We start from the raw sequence: 14,772 nt of genomic DNA, 5'->3' as shown, positions 1-14,772 counted from the left end.
AATAAAGTAAAGAAAGAAAGAAAGACGGAAAGAAAGGAAAGTCCGTTTGGTTTTCATCGGAACAGCAACTTGTTCATTTTAATAGACATACGTGCAAGAACCCAGACAAATCTAATTTACCAAAAGAGTGTAGGCCTAATAATCAGTAAAAAGCTGTAGGAAGATGCCAGCACGCAGTTCCTTGCAACACACTTGAAAGGCACTAATGACACAGATGCCACTTAATGGAACAAATGGGAGCTAAACGAGCGACCACAGTTCAAGTTTCCAAATGCCGGGAGCAGCAACGAAATACTCAAGTACAAAGGTTCAAGGAGTCATCACGTAGGTTTACGACGGGCGTCATTTTTCTTGGGTGAACTGCAAAAAAAAGGAAGTTCATACATTTGGTGCAAAATCCCGTGAAAAAAGAAAGAATATTGTCGCAACCAAACCAAAGTGGGTTTTTGTTCCTTATTTGGCAATCACACAATAGCGATACGTCATTGGGAATAACAAGTACTTCTATCAAATGCTGTTTCTTTTTATGAGGACTTATGTTGATTAGCAAATCGTTTTTCAAAGAGAGACACCAACCAAAAATATTTATTAAGACAGTAAGGACAACAAAAACGATGTACACGGTGTTAGTATCTAATAACACTTCACCTTACACCAAATAGTACTGTTTCTAAGCCCTCCCTTTGTCGAGCAACGCCGTTGCTCTATTGGTCTACAGCAGCTGTGACGTTTAAATATCCCCCTTTGCTATTGGTGAACTTCATAGTCCGTAAAACGTGAGTCGGATTTGGTTGGCCTGATTATCTGCTGTCAAAAATCGAGGTAACCGGATCACATGAGGAGACGGTGAAACTGCTGGTGAGTCGGGATGAGTCTGGGAAAGTCTGCCTGAGACGATTAACTGACATATCCGAAGTGAAACTCCCTCCCGTGCAAGCTTAAAGTGTGATTGGTGATTTGCTGAATTGCATTATTTCGAAGGTTTTTGTATTTATATTTTATTATGTTTCTCCTGCGTTTTGATCACTCCATGCCGACAGCGCGCAACCCTGATGTAGGACCAGCTAGTTTATGCCATTACTCAGTCAAGTATCTTATTTTATGAGTTCCACAAGACGAGAAGGAAATTACATACTAGTTGCACTGCGATTTTATTCTCTGTAAATGATTAATTCTGGGATTAATTGATTGTAAATTAATGGTTTCCATTATCTTAATGTGGACATTGAATTCGTCACAAGACCTGTTTAATCGCACTGAACTCCGAGCATACACCCAGTCGGGGGCTATCGGAAGTGGTCCGCCGCAAAACACGACTGCTCTCAACACCCCGCCAAGGGAAAAATGTTTGCTTTGTATGTGCTGAACATATATGCAAAAAAATGAATCTGCAGCAACGTACTTTTTCTTATGGGATTCAAAGCACTCTATATCAGAATGATTTGATGCGTTTTTTCCTTGCTTAAAATATTCCTTAATAACCGAGATTCGCCCTTATCTTGGTTCAGGACTACAATGCAGTTCCTCGGCCGACTTGTGGGTACCATCACCTCAGTCCTGTCCAATCCGTACCGGGTAAGGGAGGTGCCACAGTCAGATTATGGAGGCAGGGATCGGGTGCTGCTGAAGGAGGAGGGCATGATGGTGCTCTACAGGAATACCCCCTGTCAGTCGTGGGACTGTGTGATCCTCTGCTCCGAAACGCCCGGCATGGCCCTGAGGTGAGTGGGCTGGGGGGACGATGTGTAACGTAGCCGTGCAGAGATATCTCCTTTTGGTTTCAAAGTGATGCCTCTGACGTCTTCCACTTTCAGTTTCTCATTCATTCAATGCGTTGTTGACTTTTTGCGTGGCACCACAGAGACGTGATGTGCTTCAGAAGCCGTTCTTCTCGTTTTGTCGGTTTAACAGTTGTCATCGGGTTGGTGTACCTCTGACATTCTATGCTTTGTGCAGAAATGAAGCTTGGAAATCTTTCTAAAATTGAGCTGAAAAACAGGAGGGGAGGGGTGATGCCTTGGGTCAGTGGGAAGCCTTGTAGCCACACACCCCTCCCAAGGGTTGGTGGGTCAAAATCTGTGTGTGGAGTTTGTAGATTTATCCCTTTGTTGCTTGAACTCCAGGAACTCTGGTTATCTTCTAGTGCTAAAGAATACCTGGAGACAACTGGCATTTCTAAATTGCCCAAGTTTGTTTGTGAGTGTTTATCTTGTAGGGTGTTCCCTGCCCTATGCTGTCCACGATGGGCTCCAGGCTCCTCACAAATCTGTACTGAATAAGCAGTATGGAAGATGGATGGATGAGGGGCAGGAATTGACAGATTCCTTTCACTTTCTGATGTTCTTCTGTGAGCGTCAGTAGAACTTAAAGTGCTCACTCTGTCTTAATTTGCCAGGCTGTTCCAGGTTGGCACCGAAGAAGACGCCTTTAACTGGTTCCCTCAATACGCCATGAAGATCCGCCCCTTCTATGAAACGCCTGGTTTTCTCAAGCCTGAAGCTATGCAGCCAATCGCAGACTGCATCCGGAATCACCCAGACTGGAGTTCGGCGCACATCGCCGTGGAGATCGGCCTGAGACAGTGCCTGAAGCACAACTGCGTCCTTAGGTCAGGGAAGGGTGGGTGGAGACGGTTGGGGGAGTGGGGGCAGGGAGGGGGATAGGAGTGGTGGATTGGAAAGGGTTTATTATTTAAGTAAACAAAAACAACCCATGAAAGCAGGTCCCGGCAGGGAAAATTTGAAAATTGAAAATTGGCCCTGGTCAAATTTTAATAAGTACGAATGTTTTATTTTGGTACCAAATAAAGACACACAGTCTTTCCAAGTCATTTTCTTTAACGGGTTTTGGGATATGGCACCAACTGGGGTATCTGACCTGATGATCCTCACTTTCATTTCCAGTGTGGATTTTTGGTATTTATTGAGGGATTTCGTTACAGATATCCTGAAAAAACTTTGTTTTTAAGTTTTATTTTGGTTCCTAGTTTATTTGTTTTTGTTCTACGCTTCTATGAGACCAGTATTTTTGGTTCAACTGTTTAATTTTGATGGATAAGTTCAGTGTGTGTTTTTTTTTTTTAAAGAATTAACGCAAAGGTATAAGCTGGAAAAAAAAGAGCAAAGGTGTGGAAAAAAGTCTTTGTAGAGTCAAATGAATATGGGTGTATTATTAGAAAAAATTCTTGCCATAACAATGCAAATGCACATAAAAGAAATATTGTCCTTTGTTGTAGTTTTGTACACCCTGTGATGCATCGGCATCCCTTCCTGGGCTGTTCCCCGCCTTGCACCCATAACCTCTAGGATAGGCTCAGCCCAGCCCACTGGTTTCGCAACACAAATTTGAAGGTCAAAGTTTATTATAAAGGACCTCTGAGTTCATTTGCTGCACTACCAGAAGCAAATTTTCTGCTTGTTTTATGCAGTGGCTAGAATGGAAAAGATCGAGAGGCGGATCTGTGTTCACGCCAATGTACCACATCTTTAGAAATACCCTTTAATTTCATGAAATATTTAAATGCGACATTTCTGGAGAGAGAAATGATGAGTTGAATCTGAAGCATTTTGGGCCGGTTCTTGCCCTTCTGTGCAGCCACTGCGCTTACCTGTTTGTGTAATGAACCCTGCGCTTGTTTGATCTCGTTCCTGCAGCCAGATTAACAGCAGGAATGCATGCGGCCAGACGCCGCTGCACCTGGCCTGCGAGCGCGGAGACGTGGCCTGCGTGCGCGAGCTGCTGGAGGAGTGCCAGGCCAGCACCAGCATCCGGGACCTGCAGGGGGAGACACCCATGCACTGCGCTGCCAAGCAGGAGTCCCCATTGGTCATTCAGGTGTGTGGAGCGCTCCCTGTTTGTGGCAGTTGCCGTTTCCAAAACTTCAGGACCCTACGAGTGGGGAAGGCAGCCATCTTGCAGGCTGGACTCTGGTCATAAGCATGTTGGCCACGCTCTGCTGAATGCTGCTGAATTTTGTTAACGAGCATGTGCAAGTAATAGCTTCCATTGTGAGTCACAAGTGCCGAGCGTTGTGCCACTCCGATCTCTGTCTGCTGCGCTGTCTGCGCCGGGCTGAGGTCCGTTAACCAAGGTGTCGCTCGCCTGCGGTTTCAGTTTTGCGTGCAGGCTATGCTGGACGTCTCCACTGTTTCCTGGAAATGCAGAAGTCGTGTAAAGGGGAAAGTCACACTTATAAAAAGTCACACTGTAAAGCTGCCTGACGTTTATTTTTTCCTGCCCAGTCCTCTAGGGCTGTAACTTTATACTGTCCCACAGGAGGGGATAGATTCCTCCCTTCCTCTCTGCCATTTCCATGAGCTTTTCTTTGTTAGCGAGCAGCATATGGAATTCCTGCCTGCATGTCGCCCTCTAGTGTCACGGTCATGGAAGTGCTTGATGCTACGCTAATTACCGCTAAACCAGAAGATGCTAAAGGTGGATTGAATGCAGCGTGACACTAGCTGAAACGCCGCTCTCCTGGCTCTGTTTCACGCAGGTGCTGTGCTCCAGCCACTGCCCGGGCGTGAACGAGCTGAACGCCTCTGGCGAGGCGCCCCTGCACGTGGCATGCCGGCTGGGCCGGGTGGAGTCGCTGAAGGCCCTGCTGAAGGGCGGGGCCTGCTGTGATGTCATGGGGGGGCGGGGTTACCCCATTCACATGGCCATGAAGTACAACGAGAGGAGGTGAGGGACACCCCTGGCGGCCCATCTGCATGCAGCTGCCCCCCCCCCCCTTATTTGAACATTGTCATGATAAGAGGTGGAACGTTCAGGTCCAGAAAGTACGAATCCAAACCAAGATCCAAACCATCCAGTTGCATATCCTGTGTATGAGACTCTTCATACTCAACTGATTGGTTGAAACAAAATCTTGTTCTGGATCTGAAGTGTCTTGATCTGAATCTTCCATCTCCGGTCATGATTGCCAAGAGCTGCCCTGCTTCTCCTCCATAACGTCTTGTATCACTTTTCCTAAGTGTCTGCTGTCCTCGAACCTACGAACCCTCCTTCCCTCCCATGTGACCCTCTTTGACCTTTCGACCAATGTGACTCATCTTTTCGTCCCTCTCATTCCCCCCCCCCCCCCACCAGCTGTGTAGAGGCCATCCTGGCTGCAGATCCATCCCAGCTGGAGGTTGAAGATGCCCTCTACGGAGGGACCCCCCTGCACTGGGCCAAGACGGGGGAGGTGGGCGTCTTCGCGTTGGCCGCCGTGTGGCCAGTGCCTGTATGACGGTGTACAGTACATGCATAGCCAGCAGGTGTATGTCTGCAGCCTGCTGAGATCCCATTGGTGGATGACATCTACTCTGTGTTAATGAAACGTCTCTGCAAGCCACGGCCAAGATCATTTCACTCCACAGTTTGGAAGCATTGGTCAGGGTGATTCGGCTCCCCTGGATTATTTTTTTCCCCTCACCCAATTCGATTTTATGTCATGTCCCATTTGTCTTCAATTCACATTTTCTCTGGTTGCTCTTAAAAACTGATGACTAGCTGGTTACTGGGGTGTTTCATAGTGCTCTGTGAGTGGACTTGTTTTGTCTTCCACAAAAATGTTACCCAAATATTCACACTATGCCAAGAGGAAAACTAAGTGCACTGTTTTTAAGGTGAATACATCTCCAGTGTATATCAAGTAATTAGGAAACAATTTTAAGCGGCTGGGCTTTGTGCTGTTCTTTCCCTTCATCCCTCCTCCCTCTCTTTCTCCCTCCCTCTGCTCAATTCTCCTCGTTCCTCCAGATGAGCCGTCTGCTCCTGGAGAGAAGCTGCTCAGTGAACTATCTGAGCAAGACGGGAGAGAGTCCACTTCACATACTGACCAAAAGGGGGCGCTTTGAGGCCGCGATGGTGCTGCTCACACATGGGGCTAACCCTAACCTCCGTGGCGAGAATGGCAACACCGCGCTGCACCTCGCCATGAAGGTGAGGAGTGCTGCGTGTGGATGTTACAGGACATGAGAACCGTGTCTCCTTGTTCTTCTCTATTGGACAAGTCCTCCCTTGCCTAGCATTACTTCCTCCATGCATGCATCCATGCATGCACGCATGCATCCATCCATGCACGCATGTATGTACACACAGGATGCATGCATGCATGCATGCATCCATCCATCCACTGCTTATTTAATAACAAGGTCACTGTGTGCCCAACACTCTGTCTCTCTTTCCCTCCCCTCAGATGGACCATATAGACCTGATAAAGGCCCTCATTGTCTTCGGAGCCGATGTTGAGATCCACAATGACCTGGGGGAGACTCCTGGGCTCATAGCGGCCCGCACCAGCAAAGGTGAGCACGTCGGCACATGTCTGCGTGGGTGGGCTGCATTTTACAGTTATAGAGCACTGCCATTGCAACCGAACCACAGTGTGCGCCTGGAGGGGAAATTGAGCGCCACCTTGTGGTCCGAGTATGTCATGCACGACATAAACATTTTTTTTTACTAAAAGACAGAAAAACAAGAGATATGACAGACTGAAACGATGAATAAGTGAATGACGCATGTGTTGATATGGACTTATCTGTGCATGACCGTGCTCATGTCCATGAGTCGTGAAGACGGCACATTAACTGCATGACCTGTAACGCTGTTAAACTTTAAGTGAACTTTATGCGGTTATTTGAATGTTATGCAAATGTTGTGTGAATGATATGTGAACGTTTGCCCATTGTGGATTATCAGCATTTCTCGTTCTGGGCTCCCATGCTTGACGTGCAGAGCTTAGCCTTTATGTTCAGATCTTGGCTCTGTGTTATTTCGCTGTTTACGCCCTGTGGGTCTGTCCGATCCTGGGCGTGACCCTGTCAGCTCTCACCGGAGAGTAGTGAGCGGCGATTTAAGGGGTCGCGCTTCAGGGGTCCTTCGTTCAGGGATCCCCCCGACGTTGCCTGTGGGATTATCACTTTGTTCACAGTTACTGGGAACTGATCCAAGGGTCTTTCCACACCGTAAATAATCACATAAAGCAGAGTCTAACGACACCCCTGCTTTGTTCGTCGCAGCGACTGTTAATCTGTCCCAAGTAGTGATTTATTTTGAAGAAACTAAAAAAACTAAAGGGGGGAAAAAGCTATTTGTGTTGTTTCAAAGCCCCCATCTGGCAGTTCCCCCCCCCCCCCATTAGGCTGCTGCTCGGATTGCCCTGGGCATTTCTCAGTAGCACCAGGGATTCATAGGAAGCCCGGGAATTAGATCCCGGAAAAGGGTGGGGAGGGGTATCCCTTCCTGTAGACAACGCAGCGTGTCCCACTGGAAAGAGTGACGTAGTTTAGAAAATTCTCCGTTCTTGGTGTATGGAGAACTGCTTCCTTTGTTTATATGGGAAAACAGACAAAGCGTATATTTTTTGAGTGTAATTTGATCTGTCGTAACTGTATTTTTAAACAGACGTAGCCTTAGGGCAAAACGTGTTCCTGCAGGATCATGCGTGCTGATGTACGAGTTAATTTTCCCGTTTTATATGAAGTGTGTGTGTGTGTGTGTGTGTGTGTGTGTGTGTGTGACAGTGCTCCACCCTCACAGCACTGTCTCACTGCATGTCTCTAACTCCCTGCCTGTGTTTGAAGGTTCCAACAGAAAAATTCTCCGTGACATGCTGTGTAGTGTAGGGGTGCAGCGGTGTCACCCCCCCTCATTAAATATCTCTCCCCCCAACACTCCCCCGAAGAGGCCTCCGCCTCCAGCCATAGGTAACAGCCCCCCCTCGTCCCTGATCTTCTTCTCTCTTCTTCCCTCCATGTTTCACATGGGCCATTCCTCCTCCTCCTCCCTCTCTCATCCATGGGCACCTTCACTTGTTTCTTTTATACTGAGTCCCCCACCCCCCCGCGGAGGTGGCCCCTCCAAAACTTTCTTCATGGCTGACTGATCCATGTGACCTTACTCTTGGAGAAACTCCCTCGCTGAGTCTAGTCTCTGGTCTCTCAAAGTAAACATCCAGTCCAGACCAGCACAAAGCAGAGAAATGGATGACCAGTTCTGAGAGGACATGTTCTACAGTTAAGTTATTACACATTTTATTCAGGTGCTCTCGTAGGTGTACACATGCTAACCTTATCCCTTCTCTCAGCACTTAAGGTAGGAACAGTTATGAATTACCTTGGTCTGGTCTGAACTGATTTTTAGGCGTTTTAATCAATTACCTATGGCAATGATTATGAGTAAGCATTACGAATGGGTAAATTCCCTGATCAGACATGGCTCATGAGTTCTCCAGGATGGGCTGTCAAGGTCGAACCTGTTTAATTCTTCTAAAAAAGTGATTTGCAGTTTGTAGTATTTGGACAGTGGGAGGTGTGTGTTATTTTTGCCTGTGCTTTCCAGTGACAAGACACTTTGAAGGCTGTGTTACAATATAAATAAAATCCACCAAACATTTTAGTAATGGACATTTCCTGTGAATGGGTAACCGGCTCAGATCCGTCTCATTGGCTGAGCCTTGTCTGTTCTGTGATTGGCTGGCAGGGTTTGAGGATCTTGTCCACATCGCTGCCGCTGTAGGGGCCATAACTCGAGGATACGCTGAAGTGGACGGTGTGAAAACATTGACCGCAAAGTAAGAACCTGCTTTTATCCATGTTTAATAGTAGCTATAATTGGTCACACTGGGATTGCCCACTTGCTGGAATTTCTCTTCCATGGTTCCCCAAACTGTGTTTGAGATCTATATGGAATAGAAGATGATTTTATTTCTGACCTATTGGAAGTGAAATCATGTAAGAAATTTCTTGTTTTTCCAAATATTTTTCAACATTACATTGGGGCAAAATTTAGTCTTTTTTTAATACCTTGCATGCAAGATGCTACAGTTCCCTAGACCTAAAAACGTCCAGCTGAGATTTCCCCGTTCCCTGAAAGGTGCGGCGTTACCTCGTTCTTAGCTGCAAAGTCACCTTTTGAGTTGCAGAGGAGCCGCAGCTGTGGGCTGAGATGAATTGACACTGAAACCCAGGGCTGCATGATGCCGCATCGCCATTATATAGCGCATGCAAACAATCACCAGGGCTTTAGGTGACGGGCGAAAACATCTGTCTGGACGCCTGCCTACGGTGTCCTCACGTTTAATAAACGTGTCGGACTTAAACTGCAGAAAGTTCTGCTGACGCCTCTTGTTCATCCACAACATCTCCTCTTTTAAAAGATGTCGTGGTTGCTGAGCCGTAGCCTGCTTCCGCTAACCGAATTTATTAGGCATAAGGATACGCTGAATTTATACAGATTTTGGGCGTCACGATACACCTCTCATTGATATTTTAGCTGTACTACTAATTCGCTTATCGAATTCTGGGCGTAAGTTAAACGTCTGAATAATAGTGAAAAGCCCACATCAGGACGAATCTTTACACCGGTCATTTAAAGACCTGGTGGTTACTGCACATGTGTAGTGCCACCTGTACCTCATGAAAGGCATACTGTGACATCATTGGGGCGAGGATGACCTTTGACCCCTGACCTGAATTTTGACCTGACCTTAAGAGAGCTTGAGGCTCTCTCTCCTGGCGTGTAGACGAAGCTTGTTTGTGCTGAGCTTATCTGTACATTTTTATAATAAGCATTGAATTCCTCCCCCCCCCTTCCCCTTCAGAACCGACCGGTTGCTGAGTCTGGATGGTGGTGGCATCAAGGGTCTGGTTCTGATCCAGATGCTGATCGCCCTGGAGCGCGCGGCGGGGCGCCCGGTGCGGGAGCTGTTTGACTGGATCTCCGGAACCAGCACGGGCGGCATCCTGGCCCTGGCTATAGTACACGGTCAGAACTCGATTCTCACTCGTGTTCTAACCCTCTGGACGCGACGGCATCGTCGGTATCTTTCTCGTCTATTTCACTTCATAACTCTTAATAAATCTTATTGTAGAAACATGAAAAAACTGACTAAATCCATAATCTGTCTTCTTTTCAAAACATCCATTGTCGGAAGTATTAAAGTATTTAAAATTTTAAAAGGCTAAATCGGCAAGAAAGTAAACCATGTCACCTTACTTTGTTTTACCTGCATCGGGGGCGTGTAGTACCGCTCTCACCCCAAAGATCGCTATTCACATTCTAAATAGCCGCATTAGCGCGTATTCAAATCGCATTCGCATGGTAATTTTAACAGCGCAACGGTGAAACGCGATCCAGATACATCCCCTTTAGCGCCATAAAAGGGGGGGAGGGACGTGGCCAGGTGACAATGGCTCATTCATACACATGAAAGTTGCTACATATTCAATGAAAGGAGCCAGAAATAGTGACATTAGTTCGGTTTTTCTTATTTATTTATCCAACTGAATGTTGCAACTACACCATTTAGTCATCTTCATGTAGCCAAGAGATTTGTGATCAGATATCTGGGATCAAAACAAACATCCAGCATTGCTTACTATGTACTTTTATAATGTTCTCTGCAAGTGTTCCTAACTGCATTTTGCAATGTCTATACTTTTATGTCAAATTACAAACTTAACATAAATCTTCCATATTTACAAAGTGCACTAAGATTAAGGTGAGTTTAGTGCCAAAACAAATATATAAGAAATAATTTATTTGCCATGAATTACGTTTATGAAATTGAATGAAATGTGTGACCATGCCCCAGTCAGTGAATGTGTGTCCCCTACCCCTAGACCCCGGAGGGTTAAGCACTTTCATTCATTGGATGCTTCCTGTTACTCACCCCCCCGTTCGCTCCCCACTTCCTCCTCGTCTCCGTCTCTTAGGGAAATCCATGGAGTACCTGCGCTGCCTCTATTTCCGGATGAAGGAGAAGGTGTTCCGAGGCTCCCGTCCCTACGAGTCCGCCCCCTTGGAGGAGTTCCTCAAGCAGGAGTTCGGCGAGAACACCAAGATGACGGACATCCGGCACCCCAGGTACCCCGTTGTCCTTTGGGAATCCGTGTGTGTCCCGCCGCAGTGTGTGTCCAGTTCTCAATGGTTCTGGTGCCCCTATGTCAGCCTGCATGGGCTGGATCTGTACTTCTGTGTCTGCTTCTCTTGTAGGGTGATTGTGACCAGCGTCCTCGCAGACAGGCACCCTGGAGAATTGCACCTCTTCCGAAACTATGACCCTCCTGATCTCATCAGGGAGCCCCCCTATGCCTCGAAGGCTACATTCCAGCCCCTTACCATCCCGCAGGGTATGACCCTCGCTCTCCACTTTGCCCCCCCATGCTTCTCCCTCATACGTCTCTGAATAAGAGCCCAGCCCCAAAGGGTCATGGTGTCTTGGTTACTATACGATGGAGTACGATGGATGCATATTGCATACCATGGGTGCATACTGTATGTATGGTACTGTGTACTGCAGGTGCATACTGTGGGCACATACTGCGGGTGCGTGCTGCATACTGCGGGTGCGCGCTGCATACTGCGGGTGCGTGCTGCATACTGCTGGTGCATACTGTGGGTACGCGCTAATACTGCAAGTGCATACTGTGGGTGCGCGCTGCATACTGCTGGTGTGCGCTGCATACTGCTGGTGCATACTGCTGGTGCATACTGCGGGTACGCGCTGCATACTGCTGGCGCATACTGCGGGTGCGCGCTGCATACTGCTGGTGTGCGCTGCATACTGCTGGTGCATACTGCGGGTGCGCGCTGCATACTGCTGGTGTGCGCTGCATACTGCTGGTGCATACTGCTGGTGCATACTGCGGGTGCGCGCTGCATACTGCTGGCGCATACTGTGGGTACATGCTACATACTGCTGGTGTGTACTGCGAGTACATGTGGTCCTTTGTGTCTTGGTGTTTCAGGATGGGAGGATGAGGATGTGTTGATAGTGGGTTATTCCAAGAGCCCCCCTTCAAAAAAGCGTAGGACCATCCGAGATAAAGGTGTGTGTGCGCGTATGTGTGTGAGAGAGTGAGTGAGGACGTCCGGCACTGTGTGATGGGGGCACACGCAGGTGAAACACACAATGGCAGCTTTCACCTCACTATGAACCTGGACATGGCTGTCCAATCACACGGCTGGACATGGTCGTCCAATCACACGGCTGGACATGGTCGTCCAATCGCACGGCTTTACACAGCCTCGCTTCCAGACCCTTTACAGAACTACAGTAAATAGTGGGGTCTCCTCCCTCTGCCTTGTCTCACCTCTGCCCTCCGCCGCTCTCCCCCAGACCAGTGCGTATGGCGCGCTGCCCGATCCAGTGGCGCCGCCCCCACCTACTTCCGGCCTAGCGGCCGCTTTCTGGACGGGGGGCTGCTAGCCAACAACCCCACGCTGGATGCCATGACGGAGATACACCAGCACAACAAAGCTCTCCGAGCGCAGGTATGCAGACCCGTACCCTTCACACGGAGCTTAGACGGCTGTACATGCAGTAACAGGGATACATCCCTTAAGCCGGAATAAGTAGACCATGTCAGCTTCTAACTTCCTGACAGTCTGTGGCAGGGGCGATTCTAGGTTTTTTTTTTTTAAAGGTGTGGGTATAATAGGGGCCATAATTCATACAAAAGGTGAGTGACAGGAGAGGTGACCAATCAGCTTTCAGCTGATGCCAGTCTCCCTGTGGCCCCGCCCTTGTATATGTCCCTGGTGTATTGGTTCCGCTGTCGTCTTTAAACTCCGGTCGTAATATCTGAAGGCGCCCCCCTCGCTTCACTGCCCGGTTATCTTTCAGGGTAGGGGAGAGGAAGTTCAGCGGCTGGGTGTGGTGGTTTCACTAGGCACGGGGAAGCCCCCCCAGGTGGTGGTGAACTCTGTGGATGTGTTCCGGCCCTCCAACCCCCTGGAACTGGCCAAGTCCTTTGTGGGAGCCAAGGAGCTGGGGAAGATGCTGGTGGACTGTGTAAGTGCACACGTGGAGCTCGCCCATAGCCTGTGAGAAGCTGCTTAGTAATGAAAATTAAAGTAGAGTGCGCCGTGAAAGTTAAAGGGAATGGGGTCAGAGCTGCTCTGGGCCACCTGCCTTTAAAGGGAATGGGGTCAGAGCTGCTCTGGGCCACCTGCCTTTAAAGGGAATGGGGTCAGAGCTGCTCTGGGCCACCTGCCTTTAAAGGGAATGGGGTCAGAGCTGCTCTGGGCCACCTGCCTTTAAAGGGAATGGGGTCAGAGCTACTCTGGGCCACCTGCCTTTAAAGGGAATGGGGTCAGAGCTGCTCTGGGCCACCTGCCTTTTAAGGGAATGGGGTCAGAGCTGCTCTGGGCCACCTGCCTTTAAAGGGAATGGGGTCAGAGCTGCTCTGGGCCACCTGCCTTTAAAGGGAATGGGGTCAGAGCTGCTCTGGGCCACCTGCCTTTAAAGGGAATGGGGTCAGAGCTGCTCTGGGCCACCTGCCTTTAAAGGGAATTCCACGAATCTGGTCATTTTGGTTTTCTTCACACACGGATGGTACATTTATTTATTAACATTGTATCAGCAGGGCTTTTTGTCCTAAGTGACTTACAAGTGATGAAAGCTTGTGGTCCAGTGGAGATACGGTTACTCTGCCACCTATGGTGTTCGAACCCACAACCTTCTGGAAACAGGCACCAGTATCTTACCTGCTGAGCTACACTCTGCACAAACAAGGCTGGTCCAGCGGCTAACAAAATGAACGTTGTTGTTCTGGTGTTTGAAGAGTTTGGCTTTGTAATTTGCATTGCGATACGGGAGGCTGACACAGTCTGTACTCACTCATGCTTCTTGCGACCCTGCAGAACGAGGTCCTTTAAGGGAATCCCCCCCCCACCCCCTCCCGGGACAGTGTCCTTCAGTTCCCATCTCTGTGTCTCTCTCTGTTGCAGTGCACCGACTCCGACGGCTGTGCGGTGGACCGAGCCAAGGCTTGGTGTGAGATGACGGATATCGATTATCACAGGTCAGTGCTAAGTTGACTCCACTCGGCTGTGGGGGCGTGGCCCCGTGGAGGGGCTCCGTCCGCGTTACAGTCCACATTTCCCCAACTCTGTATTCTAATGGGCGTCTCCCTGTGTTCCTCTCTCCCTCCACATCCTGCACTTTCCTCCTCGTCCTCCTCCCTCGACCCCTACCGGCCAGGCTGAGCCCCCAGCTGTCGGTGGAGGTGATGCTGGACGAGGTGAGCGACGCCGTGCTGGTGGACATGCTGTGGGAGACGCAGATGTACCTGTACGAGCACCGGGAGGACATCCAGGCACTGGCCCAGCGACTGCTGCATGTCTGACAGGCAGCGGAACGCGACACGGAAGCAGGCGACAAACTGACATGAAGTAGGGAGGAGAAACCATGATAGGAACCGGCCAGTCAAACGCAAATAGGTTATTACAAAAATATTATTGTTTGTTTACAAAAGTGCTGAAGACGAGCAAGCCAGAACTGATCAACCATGAAGACCATACCTATACCTTATAATGGAAGGCATTTTTTGTGTAATGATTTTATTGTTGCTTTTCAAAATGGTAATTTGTACTAATGGCCTGTACCTCGACTTATTGATAATAACCAACTTTGCTTTTTGTAGGTTTAAACTGGGAACTTTTTATGAAGTGACCCAAATTTGCACTGTAGTGCTACTGCACGATTATAACTGAACAAACTTTAAAAATCCATTAAACTATGTACATCAGGGCATGTTGATTGTAACACTGAACTGTCATTTTATCTTGTATGAACTTTTCCCCTTTAAATCTTTATATGATTATTAAATCATTGCTTGGTGTTGTACATTACATATATAATGCGGTGTTATTACTAAGATACTGTAATAAATGGAAAATAAATCAGTATTTATGTGAACTACATAGCAGCTTGTCTCTTGTATTAAAGCGTTTTTTCACACATAAAACGCGTCTGAAATATACCTTGTAAACAAAGTA

General features: G+C 48.2%; 1 protein-coding gene across 4 annotated transcripts; it reads left to right on the top strand.

Moving 5' to 3' along the window:
- The first annotated feature begins 780 nt into the window (after positions 1–780).
- pla2g6 (phospholipase A2, group VI (cytosolic, calcium-independent)) lies at positions 781–14,692 on the top strand. Of its 4 annotated transcripts, none has more exons than XM_023814634.2 (18): positions 781–858; positions 1,509–1,721; positions 2,396–2,608; positions 3,654–3,834; positions 4,496–4,683; positions 5,092–5,188; positions 5,746–5,928; positions 6,185–6,293; positions 7,572–7,694; positions 8,470–8,560; positions 9,590–9,753; positions 10,704–10,854; positions 10,984–11,120; positions 11,739–11,819; positions 12,110–12,264; positions 12,617–12,784; positions 13,723–13,796; positions 13,976–14,692. In XM_023814634.2, exons 2-18 carry the CDS (start codon positions 1,516–1,518, stop codon positions 14,118–14,120), a joined length of 2,466 nt encoding a protein of 821 aa, XP_023670402.2. In that variant the 5' UTR covers positions 781–858; positions 1,509–1,515; the 3' UTR covers positions 14,121–14,692. The 4 variants fall into 4 exon arrangements, with proteins under 4 accessions (XP_023670402.2, XP_023670405.2, XP_023670403.2 ...); XM_023814635.2 differs by having other exon boundaries at positions 846–952; XM_023814636.2 differs by having other exon boundaries at positions 846–981.
- The last annotated feature ends 80 nt before the right edge of the window (positions 14,693–14,772 follow it).

The sequence above is a fragment of the Paramormyrops kingsleyae genome, chromosome 5 (genome assembly GCF_048594095.1).
Source record: "Paramormyrops kingsleyae isolate MSU_618 chromosome 5, PKINGS_0.4, whole genome shotgun sequence".
NCBI classification, from domain to species: domain Eukaryota; kingdom Metazoa; phylum Chordata; class Actinopteri; order Osteoglossiformes; family Mormyridae; genus Paramormyrops; species Paramormyrops kingsleyae.
This window is presented reverse-complemented; position numbering and strand designations above follow the sequence as displayed.

Excerpts from the sequence above, each read along its gene's own strand:
- pla2g6 (XM_023814634.2), top strand. The coding sequence starts at position 1,516 with ATGCAGTTCCTCGGCCGACTTGTGGGTACCATCACCTCAGTCCTGTCC. Across the intron at positions 5,189-5,745 it reads ACTGGGCCAAGACGGGGGAG|ATGAGCCGTCTGCTCCTGGA; the intron begins GTGGGCGTCTTC and ends TCGTTCCTCCAG. Across the intron at positions 10,855-10,983 it reads ACGGACATCCGGCACCCCAG|GGTGATTGTGACCAGCGTCC; the intron begins GTACCCCGTTGT and ends CTTCTCTTGTAG.